The following is a 19884-nucleotide window of genomic DNA, read 5'->3' as shown; positions in this document are numbered from 1 at the left end:
CCTGTCTGTCTGTGTGTGTGTGTGTGTGTGTGTGTGTGTGTGTGTGTGTGTGTGTCTGTCTGTCTGTCTTCTCTATGTACACCCAACCATTGTCTTCGTTATCATTAAGCCCCTTCATTATCCTCTCTCCTCTCTCTCTCTCTCTCTCTCTCTCTCTCTCTCTCTCTCTCTCGTACATCATCTTTTCCCTTTCTTTCCATCTCCTTTACCTCCTCTGCCCCTTTCTCCTTCCATCCTTCTTTCTTCTCCCACCTTCACTATCTTCCTCTCCCCTTTCTCCCTATCCTCCCCATCTCTTCCCATCCTCCCCATTTCTCTCCCATCATCTGTCCGTTCCTCATCATCAGATGGGAATGGTGGAAGAGACGGTTCCCACCATTCCAGCGTAACACCTGCCCTCCCAGGATGCCGGGGAAGGAGGGAGCGATGGGCAGGGAGGGAGGGAGGGAGGATAGTGGGAGGGTAGAGGTAGGAGTGGAGGTTGGGTAGGGAGAGGTAGGGATGGGGAGGAATAGAGTGAAGGGGAGGGACGGAGGAGAATGTAGAGTGGAGGGGAGGAGGATGAAATCGAGGGATAGGAAGAGCAGCGGTAGGAGGGCGATGGGAGGAAGGGAGGGGCGTTGTGGGGATATTTAAATAGGCGTTAATTGTCGTGGGGCGCATGCGTATGGCGTATCATCGAGGGCAGAGTCTCCCTTTCTGTAGTACACGAAACCCTAACCTAACCTAACTAACCTAACCTAACCTAATAATCTGTACATGTTCGTGTCTCTTTGTCTATGTCTCGTTGTCTCTTTATAAATAGCTTCTCTATCTCTCTAAGCATCTCCTTGTATCTCTTTCTACATCTTATCTCTTTATGTATCTCCGTCTCTCTGTTTCCATCTCTCAACGTCACTATCACCGATTATCTCTCACGCCTTCCTCCATCTCTTTAGTAAAACACACACACACACACACACACACACACACACACACACACCGTGACCTACACTACAATCTACTCAAAACTTGTGTTCAGAGGATCGTGTTGCATAACCTCTTTCCGTCCTTTCCTTCCTCTCCCCTCCCTCCCTTTCCTCTTCCGCTGCCTCTGGGATAGACAGACAGACACAGACACACGAACACCTTCCTCCTCCTCCTCCTCCTCCTATTCCTCCGCGTGGCCGAATAAACTCTCAACTTCCTGGCCTGGTTACCCTCCTCTCCTCCTCCTCCTCTTCCCGACATCCCCAAGGCGGAAGTTTAGGTCCTCACGCCCTCGCTAACACCACCTACGCTCTCTATGCCTCCTCCCGTGCTCCCCTTATTCCTTAAAACCCCTTAAATTGAGGGGGTTTAAGGTTGGTGTTTGTTCTCAGGTAGCCGGGGTTGGCGTGCTTCAGGGGGATTGGTAGGAGCCGTTGGTGTTTTGCAAAGGACGGGGGAGTTTGTGGCCACGCACGGGATGTGGCCAGGAGGTGGAGACGGATCACTGCCTCTCCCCACTGTCAGTCTGGCTGGCTACCTCGCTCACGCTGGCCACACACACACACACTCTCACATTCACACGGTCTGATCTGGAGGACACTACCACTACTACTACTACTATTTTTCCTTCTACTTCTGCTACTACTGCTACTATTGTTCTTGCTAACACCACCATCATCACCACTTGACACCTACTATAACTACTACCACCACTACTAATACCACCCTGACCACCACCACCACCACTGCTACTACTACTATATTTACCATAACCTTGACCACCACTACATACACTTACCACTATACCACTTTACACCCACCATCACCACTACCACCAACCACAACCACGATCCTTACCACCACCACACCCCTTACCACAACCATCACCCCTCACCATCACCACCACTACCACGTTCTTCAGTGGAAAGTGCGTATTTATAGTTAAAAATTACCATGCGTATCTTGCAACTGGCGTACATGATTGGAAATTGATTTAAGGTGCACACTAATTATAATGCGTACAGAACAAGCGTATATACGAATAAAAATTGGCGTTATTACCTCACAGACTTCAGTACAGTGACTCAATTACTTTTTTATGAATGGATGTCCTGTGACTGTGTGTGTGTGTGTGTGTGTATGAATGGAAAATGTGTTAGCAGTTTATAGAGAGATTACGATGCGTTAGGTGATACACGTAGCGTATATATATATATATTGCGTACGTGAATGGTGGATAGCGTTTCTCTCTCTTGGGTGTGTGTTTTGATGACGCCTCTGTGTGGGAATTAAATGTCATCTGTCTGTCTGTCTGTCTCTGTCTGTCTGTCTGTCTGTCTCTGTCTGTCTGTGATCACGTAGGGAGGAAACGGGGAGCAATAAGTCGCAACAGGAGGGAACAGGAGTCGACTTGAATCAACAGGAGGCAACGAGATGACAGGGCACAATATGGGACGAGAGGGAGGGAGGGATGAAGGATATGAAGGAGGGAAGGAAGGAAGGCAGGAGAGAAGGAAGGAGAGAGGGAGGATGCGAAGGATGTGTAGTAGGGGAGGGAGGGAGGTGTGTAGGGTGTGGCAGGCACTGAAGGAGTGAGGAAGGAGGGAGGGAAGGCAGGAGAAAAGGAAGGAGGTGGAAGGCAGGAGAAGGAGGGGAGAGAGGAAGGCAGGAGAGAAGGGAGGGAGGGAGGAAGGCAAGTACTTCCGTCGGATATTATGGTTCTCGTGCACACCTGCCCTTGACCCACCTGTCACCCGTGGCCCACCACCATGCATCCTACACACCTTCACATCCTTCACACCTTCACATCCTTCACATCACATTCCCTCCTTCCCCCCTTATCCCCCCTCCTTCCCTCCTTCACATGCTACCTCCTTCCTTCACATCCTACACTCCTCCCTCCTCCATGCCTGCTACACATCCTACACCCTCCAGTTTATACACATCCTGTCCCTCTATCCTACAACATCCTTCCTTGGGCCTCAAACTAGTCTCAAACAGTGTCCCATGTCTTGTAGGATCTTGCTAGGATGTTGAAATCTCTCCTAAGGATCTCTGTATCATTCTCTCTTGTCAATCCTACACTACATAGCCTCTGTAGTCCCGTACGCTGTAGGATGTCTTAAACCACTTGTAGGATCTTTACACACACACACACACAAGGTCGAGTATCTAGCCAATGACCCGAGAGTATCGAGGCCATTGCCGCTCCTGGGAACCCCAGTTTCAGTCGGTCGTACGATACGTTTTTTGTCATAAATAAGATCTTAAAGGGTCATACGATTTTTTGTCGTAACTTATTTTGGGCGTGGAAGACGGAGGCGTGGGCGGGCTTTGGGCGTGGGAGAAAGGCGTAGGGGAGTTGTGGGCGTGGGAGACAGAGGCGTGGGCTGGCTGTGGGCGTGGAGACGGAGGCGTGGGCGGGCTTTGGGCGTGGGAGAAGAAGGCGTAGGGAGTTGTGGGCGTGGGAGACAGAGGCGTGGGCTGGCTGTGGGCGTGGGAGACGGAGGCGTGGACGGGCTGTGGGCGTGGGCGTGGGAGGCCGGGGCGCGGGCAGGCGGGCTGTGGTGGCTGTACCCAGGATAACGGAGAATGTGAATTGCTCACGAAGTCTGTTGTGACCAACCGCTGTGAGAACTCTAGCTAGGACACCCCAGCTGGGACACCCCTGCTAGGACACTGGCTAGGACACCCCAGCTAGGACACCCAGCTAGGACTGCTGGGACACTCCAGCTAGGACACCCCAGCTAGGACACCCCTGTTAGGACACTCCAGCTAGGACACCCCAGCTAGACACCCTGTTGGGACACCCTTGCTAGGGCACCCCAGCTAGTAATAATAGTAGTACTAGTATTTTTGTTACTGATAATAATAATAATAATAATAATAATAATAATAATAATAATAATAATAATCTTCATCATCGTCTTCATCATCATCATCATCATCATCATCATCATCATCATCCTTATCATCGTCTTCCTGCCCATGTTTTGAGTCACGATCGATAATAGTGTGTTGAGGTGAGTGTTTGATACTGAGAGAGTGTGTGTGTAAAGGTAATTGAGAAGGGAAAGTGATTTAGAGTGTGAGAGAGAGAGTGAAACTGAAAGAGAGAGAGAAAGAGAGAGTAAAACTTAACCCTTTGAGTTCATTGCCATCGTACGCAAGGGATTAAGTCATTGTACTCAAATTTAATGCGTCTTAAATATTGAGGCAGGATACCCGCTATATAGGATAGGATGTTGCTAGTTAAGGATAGGGCGATGCTAGTTTAGACTCCAAAATCCTTATGTAAAATAGCAAGGTAGGATGAAGGATACCTCTTGGTTATAATAAGACTTAATAGCGTGCAGGACTCGCTATGGTAGGATAAGGATACCTTCTAGTTGATAATAGGATAGTGCTCGTTTAAAATCCCAAATCCTTACGTTAAATAGCTAGGAAGGTGAAGGATACCAACTAGTCTATGTGGAGCAAATAGCGTGTCGGACTCTGGCATGTTTGCTGAAATAATAAAGAAAGGTTTGGTAGGATATAGGATGTGGCGAGGCGGAAAGGGAGAAGGTGGAGAAGGAGGAGGAAGGTAGAGAAAGGGGGAGGTAGAAAGGGGGGTGAGTTTTGTGGTCTGTTGTGCTCACCGGAGTATAAACGGAGGGTGAGGTATGTTCCTCCTCCTCCTTCTTCCTCTTCCTCCTCCTCCTTCCTCCTTCTTCTCCTTCCTCCTTCTCCTCTCCTTCTCCTTCCTCCTTCTTCCTCCTCTTCTTCCTCCTCCTCCTTCCTTCTTCCTCTTCCTTCTTCCTCTTCCTCCTTCCTTCTTCCTCTTCCTCTTTCCTTCTTCCTTTTCCTCCTTCCTCCTATCTTTTTCCTTCATTTTCCTTCAGTTTCTGTTCCTCCTCCTCCTGTCTCGTGTCTACTCACAGTTCCGTCAGTATTGTCCAGTGTGTGTGTGTGTGTGTGTGTGTGTGTGTGTGTGTGTGTGTGTGTGTGTGTGTGAGTGTGATAAGTTATTGACGTCACAGGTTTTGTTTTGACGTGTATAACAAGAATAGGTTTATTTATTTGATTATTTGTTTGTTTTGTTCATTTGTGTCATTGATTTCATTTCGTGTATTTTATAAGGAAAAGATTGTGGGATTTTTGTATGTACAGTTTGCTTTACTGTTGATGTTGATGTGAATAGTATTCTGTCTTAGTCAAATGTAAGTCTGTATATTTTCATACCGGCCACTCCTATTAATAAACCGTTTTATTATTATTATTATTATTATTTTATTATCACACACACACACACACACACACACACACACACACACACACACACACACACACACACACCAAGCGTTTAAGTATTACAAGCGTGGCTGACGTTCATGACTGTCAGCTGAGAATACATAAGCGTGGGAGGCTCTCGTCAGCAGGCAACAGACAAGAATGGTGTGTGACGATAGTGAACCTAACCTAACCTAACAATCACTACTACTACTATTACTACGACTACTACTAATAATAATAATAGAATCACAACCACCACAACCACCACCATGCACAACTACCACACACACAATCACCACCACACAGCACCACCACACAACCACCACAACCACATCACACAACCACCATCACACACAACCACCACCACACACAACCACCACCACACACAACCACCATCACACACAACCACCACATACACAACACCATCACACAACCACCACCACACAACCACCACAACCACCATCACACAACCACCATCACACACCAACCACCATCACACCAACTACTACACAGCCACCATCACACACAACCACCATCACACACAACCACCACCACGCACATCCACCACCACACACAACCACCACCACACAACCACCACAACCACCATCACACACAACACCACACACACAGCCACCATCACACACAACCACCACAACCACCATCACACACAATACCATCACGCACAACCACCGTCACACAGCCACCACAACCACCACACACAGCCACCACAACCACCATCACACAACACACACACACAACCACCACCACACACACAACCACCGCAACCACCATCACACAGCCACCACAACCATCACACACAGCCACCACCACACAGCCACCACAAACACCATCACACACCACCACACCACCAGCACACACATACCATCACACAACACCATCACACACAACCACCACCACACACAACCACCACAGCCACCATCACACAGAACCACCACAACCACCATCACACACAACCCACCATCACACGCAACCACCATCACACTTCTGCAACCACCATCACACACACACAACCACCATCACACACTAGCCACCACCACGCACATCCACCACCACACACACAACCACCACCACATACCACAACCACCATCACACCTAACCACCACACAACCACCATCCACACCACAACCACAACACACACACCCATCACACAGCCACCACAACCACAACCACCACAGCCATCATCACACACAACCGCCATCACACACAACCACCATCACACAACCACCAACACAGACAACCCCATCACACACAACCACCATCACACACAACCACCACAACCACCACCACGCATCACACCACACACAACCACCAGCACACACAACCCACCATCACAACCACCACAACCACCGTCACACAGCCACCACAACATCATCACGCACAACCGCCATCACACACAACCATCACACAACCACCATACAACCACCACCACACAACCACCATCACACACACCTACAACCACCAACACACACAGCCACCTCACAGCCACCACAACCGTCACAACCACCACAGCCATCATCACCACAACCGCCATCACACACAGCCACCATCACACAACCACCAACACACACAACCACCATCACACAACCACCATCACACACACCCACCACAACCACCACCACACACAACCACACCACACAACCACAACCACCACCGCACATCCACCACCACACACACCACCACCACACAGCCACCACAACCACCATCACACACACAACCACCACCCACACAGCCACCACAGCCATGGTCACACACAACCACCACAACCATCATCACACACAACCGCCATCACACACACAATCCATCACACAACCACCAGCACACACAACCACCACCACACAGCCACCATCACACAACACCACAACCACCAACACACAGCCACCATTACACACATACCACAACCACCATCACACACAGCCACCACAAAGACCATCACGCACAACCACCACAACCACCATCACGCACAACCACCACCTTTATCACACAGCCACCACAACCACCTCACACACAACCACCACCACACACCACTACCATCACACACAGCCCCACAACCACCATCACACACACACCACCATCACACACAACCACCACAACCACCACCATCACACACAACCACCATCTTAGCCCACACAACTACCATCACACAGCCCCATCACACAACCACAACCACCATCGCACACAACCATCAGTACCATCACACAACCACCACAACCACCATCACACAAAACCACAGCCACCATCACACACAACCCCACAACCACCATCACACAACCACCATCACACACACAGCCCCCACAGCCACCTCACACACAACCCCACAACCACCATCACCACACAACCCCCACAGCCACCATCACACACAACCACCACAGCCACCATCATACACAACCACCATCACATCACCCACAATCACACACTGACACCCAGCCACTACAACCATCACACACAACCACCATCACACACAACCACCATCACACAACACCATCACACACCACCACACAGCCACCGTCACACACAACCCCCTGCCACTCTTATACCACAACCACCATCACACACACACAACCATCACACACAACCACCACAACCACCATCACACACAGCCCCCCACACCACCTCACACACAACCACCACAACCACCATCACACACAGCCACCGTCACAGCCCCATCCTATCACACTAGCCTATACCATCACACACAGCCACCATCACACAATACCAACCACCACCACAACCACCATCACACACAACCACCATCACACACAACCACCATCACACACAACCACCACAACCACCATCACACAACTACCACACACAACCACCACCACACACAACCACCACCACACACAACCACCACAACCACCATCACACAACCACCACAGCCACCACCATCTGACCACCACACAACCACCATCACACACAACCACCATCACACACAGCCACCACAACCACCATCACACACAACCACCCACACACATACCACCACACACAACCACCACAACCACCATCACACACAACCACACAGCCACCACCATCACACACAAACCACCACAGCCACCATCATCTACACAACCACCATCACACACAGCCACCATCACAACCACCATCACACTATCCTGTCACACATACCATCACACAGCTACCCCAACCACCATCACAGCTTCTGCACCACACACACAACACCATCACACACACCTGACCACCAGCACACACAGCCACCATCCACACACAACCACCACAACCCGTCACACACACCACCACAACCATCATACACACAACCGCCATCACACTGTACATGCACAACCACCAGCACACACAACCACCATCACACACAACCACCATCACACACACCCACCACAACCACCACCACACACAAGCCACCACCACACAACCACACCCAACCACCACCACGCACATCCACCACCACACACACCCACCACCACCCTGCCACAGCCACCATCACACAACCACCACCACACAGCCACCACAACCACCGTCACACACACAACCACCACAACACATCATCACACACACAGCCACCATCACACAACCACCATCACACAACCACCATCACACAACACCACCACACAGCCACCGTCACACAGCACCACAACCACCCAACACACAGCCACCATTACACACAACCACCACAACCACCATCACACACAGCACCACAAAGACCATCACACACAACCACCACAACCACCATCACACAGCCACCACAACCCCCATCACACACAGCCACCACAGCCACCACCACACACAGCCACCACCACACACCACTGCCATCACACACAGCCCCCACAGCCACCATCACACACAACCACATCACACACAACCACCACAGCCACCACCATCACACCACATCGCAACCCCCCACACTACCATCACACACCCCCATCACACACCAACCACAGCACATCACGACACCAATCACCATCACACAGCTCCCAGCCACCATCACACACAACCACCACAACCACATCACACACAACCCCCACAACCACCATCACACACAACCACCATCACACACCCCACAACCACCATCACCTAGCCCCACAACCACCATCACACACAACCCCCCCACAGCCACCATCACACACAGCCACCACAACCACCATCACACACAACCACCACACCAGCCACCATCACACACAACCACCATCACACACAACCACCAGCCACCATCACACACAACCCCACCCAACCACCATCACACACAACCACCACAACCACCATCACAACCCCCAACCGCATCACACCAGCCCCTACCATCACACATGCCATCACACAACCCCACATCCACCATCACAAGCCACACAACCACCATCAGCACCACCAACCACAACCACCAACACACACAACCACCATCACACACAACCACCATCACACAGCCACCATCCACAACCGCAACCACCATCACACAGCCACCACCACTCCACACACACACACCACCACACACACACAACCACCACAACCACCATCACACACACCACCACAGCCACCACCATCACACACAGCCACCACAATACCATCACACACAACCACCATCACACACAACCACCACAACCACCATCACACACAACCACCCACCACACACCACCACCACACCACACACAACCACCACAAGCCACCATCACACACAACCACCACAATACCACCATCACCCGACACCACAAACCATCATCACACACAACCACCATCACACACAACCCACATCACACACAATACCATCACACTGCAAACCACCATCACACAACCACCACAACCACATCACACAACTACCACCACACACAGCCACCATCACACACACACAACCACCAACACACACAACCACCATCCACACAACCACCACAACCACGTCACACAGCCACCACAACCATCATCACACAACCGCCATCACACACAACCACCATCACACAACCACCAACACACGACCACCGTCAACCACCACACCATCACTATACCAACACACACAACCACCACCACACACAGCCACCATCACACACCACCACAACACACAACCACCATCACACAACCACCACAACCACGTCACACACACAAGCCACCACAACCATCATCACACACACAACATCACACACAACCACCATCACACAACCACCACAACCACCATCACACACCAACCGCCATCACACACAACCACCATCTGGCCAGACCATCATCACACAACCGCCATCACACACAACCACCATCACACAACCACCAACACACAGACCACCATCACACACAGCCACCACCGCATCCACCACCACACAGCCACCACCACAAGCCACCACAACCACACGCATCCACCACACACAGCCACCACCACACAGCCACCACAGCCACCATCACACACACAGCCACCACCACACAACCACCACAACCACAATCACACACAACCACCACAACCATCATCACACAGCCGCCATCACACACAACCACCATCACACAACCACAGCACTGACCACCACACACCACATCACTAGCCACCACAACCACCAACACACACAACCACCATTACACACAACCACACAACCACCATCACACACAACCACATCACACAACCCCTCACCACTGTCACACACCCACACCGCACCATCTCCACAACCCCCACAACCACCATCACACAACCACCACAACCACCATCACACAGCCACCATCACACGCCATCCACCATCACACATAGCCACACAACCACCATCACACACAACCACCATCACACAGCCCTGACCACCAACACACACAACCACCATCACACACAGCCACCATCACACAACACCATCACACACAACCACCATCACACAACCACCACAACCACCATCACACACAACCACCACCACACACAACCACCACCACACACAGCCACCACCACACACAACCACCACAACCACCATCACACACAACCACCACAGCCACCATCACACAACCACAACCACCATCACACACACAACCACCATCACACACAACCAACCATCACACACAACCACCACCACACACACACCACCACCACACACAGCCACCACAACCACCATCACACACAACCACACAGCCACCACCATCACACACAACCACCACAACCACCATCATCACACACACAACCACCATCACACACAACCACCATCACACACACAACCACCATCACACACACAGCTATCACCCCAACCACCATCACACAACCACCACAACCACCATCACACACAACTACCATCACACACACAACCACCATCACACAACCACCACAACCACCATCGCACACAACCACCATCACACACAACCACCATCACACAACCCCCACAACCACCATCACACACAACCACCCATCACCATCATACACCCCATCACACACAACCACCATCACCCACAACCACCATCACACACACAACCACCATCACAACCCCACAACCACCCATACACACAACCACCATCACACACAACCACAACCACCATCACACACAACCACCACCACAAACCACCACAACCACCATCACACAACCACCATCACTCACAACCCCCACAACCCCGTTTATTCAACACCATTTAGCAGGTATCGAACCCGGTGACGAAAATTGATGAATCCTTCTCTAATGCGACTCCCACATGGATCACCTCCCACAAACTCCCAAGGGTCAATTATTTGTTGGATTTTCTTCATAGACAGACAAACACAGATAGACAGGTAGACGAACAAAGAGACAGACAGACATACGAACACGAGGTGATATACGAACATACACAAAACAGACCAAAAACAAACACAGACAGCCAGACGTAAACACAGACATCCACACATAAACACAGACATACAAAAAGACAGACAGACAGACGGTACCATCAAAGGGACAACATCTTCAAAGAACTTTTTTTCAAATTCTCACGAGTGTTGTTGGTGTAGTGGCCGCGACTTTCACTATGGCTGCAACAAACACATCACTCTGCAACAAACACTTCACTCTGCAACAAACACTTCACTCTGCAACAAACACTCCTCTGCAACAAACACTTCACTCTGCAACAAACACTTCACTCTGCAACAAACACTCACTCTGCAACAAACACTTCCTCTGCAACAAACACTCACTCTGCAACAAACACTTCACTCTGCAACAAACACTTCACTCTGCAACAAACACTCACTCTGCAACAAACACTTCACTCTGCAACAAACCTCCTCTGCAACAAACACTTCCTCTGCAACAAACACTCACTCTGCAACAAACACTTCACTCTGCAACAAACACATCACTCTGTAACAAACACTTCACTCTGCAACAAACACTTCACTCTGCAACAAACCTCACTCTGCAACAAACACTTCCTCTGCAACAAACACTCACTCTGCAACAAACACTTCCTCTGCAACAAACACATCCTCTGTCAAACACTTCACTCTGCAACAAACACTTCACTCTGCAACAAACATTCCTCTGCAACAAACACTTCACTCTGCAACAAACACTCACTCTGCAACAAACACTCACTCTGCAACAAACACTTCACTCTGCAACAAACACTTCACTCTGCAACAAACACTTCACTCTGCAACAAACACTTCACTCTGCAAACTTCACTCTGCAACAAACACTTCACTCTGCAACAAACACTTCATTCTGCAACAAACACTCACTCTGAAACACTTCACTCTGCAACAAACACATCACTCTCTAACAAACACATCACTCTGCAACAAACACTCACTCTGCAACAAACATCACTCTGCAACAAACACTCACTCTGCAACAAACACTCACTCTGCAACAAACACTCACTCTGCAACAAACACATCACTGCAACAAACACTTCACTCTGCAACAAACACTTCACTCTGCAAACCTCACTCTGCAACGTACGAGACACAAACATAATCGACAAACACATGCAACAACCACTTCACTGACACTCTGCAACAAACGCAACACTTATGATTAACAAACACTTGATGTCTGTCCTACAGAGAGAGAAATGCTCTCTGTCAGTCAGGTATGTATTTTTTCGTCGTGTGTGCTCTTTCTCTCTCTCTCTCTCTCTCTCTCTCTCTTTTTTTTCTCTCTCTCCATTCCATTCCATTCCATTCAATAAACGCAATCACCTATACACCTATTATTGTTATAACCACCACACCCAACACCACACCCACAACACCACACCCACCCCACACCACCCCACACCCACATCACACTCCCCACCTACATCCCACCCACCTACATCACCCACCCCAACACCCCACCCCACCCCCTGACCCCATCAAGCCCACCCACATCACACCCCACCTACATCCCACCCCACCCAACACCACACCCACCCAACACACACACACCCACCAACACCCCACACACCCCACCCCACCCACCACCCCACACCCAACACCCCACCCCACCCAACACCACCTCACCCCCCACCCAACACCACACCTCACCCCACCCCACACCCTCCACCCCACCCCACCCAACACCACACCCACCCCACCCAACACCCACCCCACCCAACACCACACCCCACCCCATCACCCCACCCCACATCTCCACCCCACCCCACATCACCCCCACCCCAACACCACCCCACCCAACACCCCACCACACCTCCACCCAACCCCACACCCCACCCCACCCAGCTACACCCAACACCACACACCCAACCACACCCACCAACACCACACCCACCCCAACACACCCCACACACACCCCACCCCAACACCACACACACCCAACATCACACCCCACCCACAACATCACCCCACAACACCACCCACCACAACATCCACACCCACCCACATCACACCCCACCCACATCCCACCCACCCACATCCCCACCCCACACCACACCCCACCCCACCCCACAACATCACACCCCACCCACATCACACCCCACCCACATCACACCCCACCCACATCCCCCACCCACATCCCCACCCACCCAACACACCCCACCCCACCCAACACACCCCACCCCACCCAACACCACCCACCCACATCACCCCATCCACCCCACCCCACCCAACATCACCACCCACATCACCCACCACATCACACCCCACCTACATCCCACCCCACCCAACACCCCACACCCCAACACCCACACCACCTCACCCCACCCCACCTCACCCAACATCACACCCCACCCATCACACCACCCACATCACACCTACACCACCCAAACACCACACCCCACCCACATCCCATCCACCACACCCCCACAACACCACACCCCACCAACACCCCACCCAACACCACACCCCACCCCACCTCAACACCACACCCCACCCCACCCAACATCACACCCACCACATCACACCCACATCCCCACCCCACACCCCACATCACACACCCACCCATCACACCCCACCCATCACACCCCACCCACATCCACCCACCAACACCACACCCCACCCATCAACATCACACCCACCCAACACCCCACCCCACAACACCCACCCCACCCCACCCCACCATCACACACCCCACCCACATCACACCCACATCACACCCACCACATCCCACCCCACCCCACACACACCCCACTCATACCCACCCACCCAACACCACACCACCACACACCCCACCACACACAACACCACACCTACCCCACCTCACCCAACACCACCCCACCCCACCCACCCCACCCCACCCCACACCCCTCGTACAGATTAACATGGGCGTGGGGGCTGTAATCCGACTGACCCACTTCCTGTATCGCCCACCACTGTAACCAAAGCCTAAGCGACTGTATTCCTGTAATTCTGACGTTGACAAAATGAACTGATCTTTTTCCAGAATAAATAGGTGTTGTAAATCGATTCTCGTCTGATTTATTTTGTATTTTTTTATTCAGGTTTGTTCCTGTGAAAATGTTATTGTTTTGTGTGTGTGTGTGTGTGTGTGTGTGTGTGTGTGTGTGTGTGTGTGTGTGTGTGTGTGTGTGTTTTTTATTTGGTTGGATGTTTTTCTCGTGTGGGGATTAGAAGTGTTTTTCATGTTTTTCGTGTTTTTCTAATTAATCATCCATCACTACTACTACTACTACTATCATAACCACCACCAACAGATAATTTCTCCCACACACACACACACACACACACACACACACACACACACACACACACACACACACACACACACACACATTTTCCCGTCATTATCGGAAACCAGGTGATGCTTACGTGGGTGGATCTGTTATTGTAATTAGAACCTCGTTAACATAAAAGTGTGTGTCATACCGGGGGTGGGCGTGGGAAAGTGTTCAGTGAGAGAGAGAGAGAGAGAGAGAGAGAGAGAGAGAGAGAGAGAGAGACTAGACACGTTACTTCAGAATATTATTATTAAAGTGGTCAGACAGTCAGATAGATAGATAGATAGATATAGATAGCGAATCACACGTGTAGGAGTACAGAGGTGTTGACTAGCCTCACACACACACACACACACACACACATCTGCGAGACACGTGTAAAAGACAGGTGTAGAAATGTAGGCTTGGGGGTGAGGTTTGCCCCCACCCCCCAGTTGTGACCATATCCTGCGTGGGGGGATGGGAAGTGAGGGCGCAACAGCACACTCCCCCCACCCTGCCCACCTCCTCTCTCTCTCTCTCTCTCTCTCTCTATATATATATAAGTGTGAGAGAAAGTGAGATAGTTTGAGAGAGAGAGAGAGATTAAGCGTTAATATAGACAGACAGACAATATCCAGCCATACACCAGGTATATTAAATTACCTCCCCTTAACCTACCCTTTACCTCCCCTGAACCTCCCTTTACCCTCCATTTACCTCCTTTTACCTCCGTTTGCTTCCTCTTACCCTCCCTCTCTCTCTCGTTAACCTCCCTTTACCTCCCGTTAACTCATCTTACCCTCCCTTAACCCTCCCTTACCCTCCCTTTACCTCCCCTTGTCCCCATTCCCACCCACCTACCTCCCCTTATCAAACTCTAGGGAGGTAAGCCTTATATTGACCCTTTGTGTGGGTGTAGGTAAGGTCCATGGGGTGTCCCTTTGTTTGTCTGTCTGTGTGTCTGTCAGTCAGTCTACGAGTCATTAAAGGGGTGGATAGGTGGGGGGTTAGGGGGGTTAGGTATGTAGGGAGTAGGTAGTGAGGGGAAACATGAGTAGGTGTTAAGGGGGATTTAAGTTTTTTTTTTAGGGAGGTATATTTTTCCCTTTCCTTAATGCTAGTAAGGGGATGTGTGAGGTGGATAGGGGAGAAGAGAGAGAGGGGAGAGAGGGAGAGGGAGGGGGGAGAGAGGTGGGGGAGGGAGGGGGGGGGAGAGAGTGAGGTGGGGGGGAGAGAGGGGAGGGGGGGAGAATGAGGGGGGAGGGAGGGGGGGAGAGAGAGGAGATGGAGGGGGGAGAGGGGGAGGGAGAGAGGGAGATGGAGGGAGAGTGGGAGGCGGGAGGAGGAGAGGGAGGAGAGAGAGAGAGAGAGTGGAGATGGAGGGGGAGAGAGGAGAGGGAAGGGGAGAGTGAGAGAGAGGAGAGAGAGAGTGAGATGGAGGGGGGAGAGAGGAGGCGGGGGGGAGAGAGGGAGGAGAGAGAGAGAGAGAGTGAGATGGAGGGGAGAGTGAGAGGGAGGGGGAGAGAGTGAGGCAGGAGAGAGAGGGGAGAGAGAGGAGATGGAGGGGGGAGAGAGTGAGGAAGGGAGAGAGAGAGGAGAGGGAGAGATGGAGGGAGAGAGGAGAGAGAGGAGAGAGAGGGGGGAGAGAGGGAGGGAGGGGGAGAGGAGAGGGGAGGAGGAGAGAGAGATGGAGGGAGAGAGGAGGGAGGGGGGGAAGAGGAGAGGGAGGAGAGAGAGAGAGGAGATGGAGGGGAGAGAGGTGAGTGGGGGGGAGGTGAGGGAGAGAGAGGGAGAGAGAGTGAGAGAGAGAGAGAGAGAGAGGGGAGGAGAGTGGGCGGGGGGAGGAGAGGGAGAGAGATGGAGAGAGAGAGAGGTGAGGAGAGGGGAGAGAGGGAGGAGAGAGAGGATGGAGGAGAGATGAGTGGGGAGAGTGAGATGAGGTGGGGAGAGAGAGAGAGTAGGGAAAGAGATATACGAGTATAGCAGGGTAGGGTGAGGGTTGAGAGGGAGGTCCTGGTGGGAAGTTCTTATTTTTAGATCAGTATAAAGAGAGGAAGGTGACACCCCCACCCCCCTGGCCAGTAGGGTATACATAAAGGTAGAGCTCTCTCTCTCTCTCTCTTCTTGTTTTTTTTTCGTTATCCCTTTATTTATTTATTTATTGTTTTATTTATTTGTTATGAATTTAAAAACAAAGAAATTTTATAAAGTAAACACGAACCATAGCATTACCATTTTTCCTAACCTAACCTAACCTAACCTAACCTAACCTAACCTATACCTAACCTATACCTGTACCTGTTTTAATTACTTGTACCTGTAATTAAACTACCTGTGCCTAAGCCTGTACGTGTACCTGTGTGTTAATTACTTGTACCTAAACCAATACCATTCTCTTTACCTGCATTAAACCAATACCAATTAATTAACAAGATTAGATACACTAAATAAATACCTGTAAAAAATTATATCTCAAATTAATTAAATATATCAATATTAGAAAAAGAAAAAAGTCTCATGTAAAAGACTCATATTAAATGGCCTGGTGGGAGTCTCTCTATCAAGGGAACTACAGCTGGAAATTGCCTTTGGCCTTTTAAATGTCTGGGAAGAAAATAAACACAGACCACCAAGATGGGAACATGGATGGTGGGTGTTGCCAGTGGGAGGGTTGTGGGTTTTTTTATTTCTGTGCTTTCTGCTTTATTTATCGTTGTTGTTGTTGTTGTTGTTGTTGTTGTTAGTAGTAATAAGAAGTTATTGTTTATTGTCTTAAGTTATCAACACATTGTAAGTATTCTTATTTATTAATATTGAATAGTCTGTCTGTCTGTTTCGAGGACACTTAAATATAATATGACTTATTTCTCCACACACACACACACACACACAGGCGCGCGAGCGAAAGTGGGGTGTTGCCCTCCTGGGTGGGCGGCCCAGGCGGAACTTGCTGTGTTTAGTTGAAGTACAGAGGTGAGGCAACGAGGAGTGAGGCAACGAGGAGTGAGGCAACGCTGGTAGGGGAGGGAGGAGGGAGGGAAGATGAGAGTGAGGGAGAGGAGGAATGGGGAAGACAGGTGGGAAAGAGAGAAAGTGAGGGATTGAGGAAGGGTGGGTGAGAAGGAGGGAGGGAGGATGTGGGATAGAGAGGGGGGTGCTGTGTGGGAGGAGAGAGGGAGGGAGGAGGAGGGGTGAAGGTAGGGAAGAGGAGTGAAGGGGAGAGAGGAGGGGAAGGGCGAGAATTCCCACCAATTTTGTTGATATATGACGGAATACCTCCCCCTCCCTCCCCTCCTCCTCTCCTCCTCCTCTTCCCCCCTTCCCCCAACCTTGGTATAACATGACAGCTGACGAAGAGGTAAATAAACACAATTTAGTAACATATACACATTTACACAACATTATCACTTGTAAATTGTGAAAATGAAAACTCAGAATAATTTACAGATTATATTTACCTACATAAACTATGAACTTTATACCTATAATTTACAGATTATATTTACCTACATAAACTGTGTTAACTATATACCTATAATTTACAGATTATATTTAATTAGTGATATAGTCAGGTGTAAATTTGACGTAATAATTATAGTCGATTTACATTTTTGCTTACATATAATGGTCTTATAATCTCAGGTAAATTATATAGACGTCAGGTAATTATATAGACGTCAGGTAATCATATATTTCAGGTAAATTATATAGTGAAGGTAAACTAAACCTATTTCAGTATATACACTTGAGGGTTTACCTGTGTTTTACCTGCCCTCTGGTTTACCTGGCCTCTACATACCTGTCTGTTTAGTCATGCAGTTCTCATATGGTTGTATGCAAATGAGATGGAGCGTCTTGGAGCATTTGGGGAGCATCTTGAGAGCATCTTGGGGATACATTGTGGCACCCTGTGGTATTTGGGGCATATTGGAACATCTTATTTGGCACCTTCGTATTTTGTGGGTCATCTTAGGGGCATCATGAGACATCTTGGAGCATATTGGGTCATTTTAGGAGTATCTTGGAGCATATTGAGACATCTTGCATATTGGGTCATTTTAGGAGTATTGAGCATATTGAGACATCTTGGGGCATTTTAGGAGTATCTTGGAGCATATTGAGACATCTTGGGGCATATTGGGGCATTTTAGGAGTATCTTGGAGCATGTTGAGACATCTTGGGGCATATTGGAGCATATTGGGATATGTTAAGAGTTGCAGTGGGTGTGGAAAGTGTGTAAAGTGGGCGGTGGGTGTTTTTGCTTGCCATAGTGGGTGGGTGGGTGCTGAGATGGGCGTGGCAGTGAGAAGCAGGGTGGAGATGGTAGCAGTGGTTGTAACAGCAGTGATAGTGAACAGCATAGTACAGCAGCAGATGGAGACACAGCACGAGGGGTCAACACGGACAGCACGAGGAGGTCAGGGGAAAGTGTGTGTGTGTGTGTGTGTGTGTGTGTGTGTGTGTGTGTGTGTGTGTGTGTGTGTGTGTGTGTGTGTGTGTGTGTGTGTGTGTGTGTGTGTGTGCCGTCATGCAACACGCTGAGTACTATACTTTCTCCTGTTTGGTCCACTACTGAG

General features: G+C 50.2%; 1 protein-coding gene across 1 annotated transcript; it reads right to left on the bottom strand.

The window, feature by feature from the left end:
- Positions 1 to 3250: 3250 nt before the first annotated feature.
- LOC121868511 (WAS/WASL-interacting protein family member 2-like) lies at positions 3251 to 19503 on the bottom strand (the record flags this gene model as incomplete). Its single annotated transcript, XM_042369177.1, has 4 exons — positions 19390 to 19503; positions 19106 to 19214; positions 18769 to 18788; positions 3251 to 3540 (listed from the first exon to the last, which is right to left on the bottom strand). Coding segments are annotated over exons 1-4 (533 nt in total), but the record flags the coding sequence as incomplete, so codon positions are not given.
- Positions 19504 to 19884: the final 381 nt, after the last annotated feature.

This window comes from Homarus americanus, unplaced genomic scaffold (assembly GCF_018991925.1).
Source record: "Homarus americanus isolate GMGI-L3 unplaced genomic scaffold, GMGI_Hamer_2.0 scaffold59495, whole genome shotgun sequence".
In the NCBI taxonomy this organism is placed as follows: Eukaryota; Metazoa; Arthropoda; class Malacostraca; order Decapoda; family Nephropidae; genus Homarus; species Homarus americanus.
Note: the sequence above shows the minus strand (reverse complement) of the source record. Positions and strands in the feature narration are given on the sequence as shown.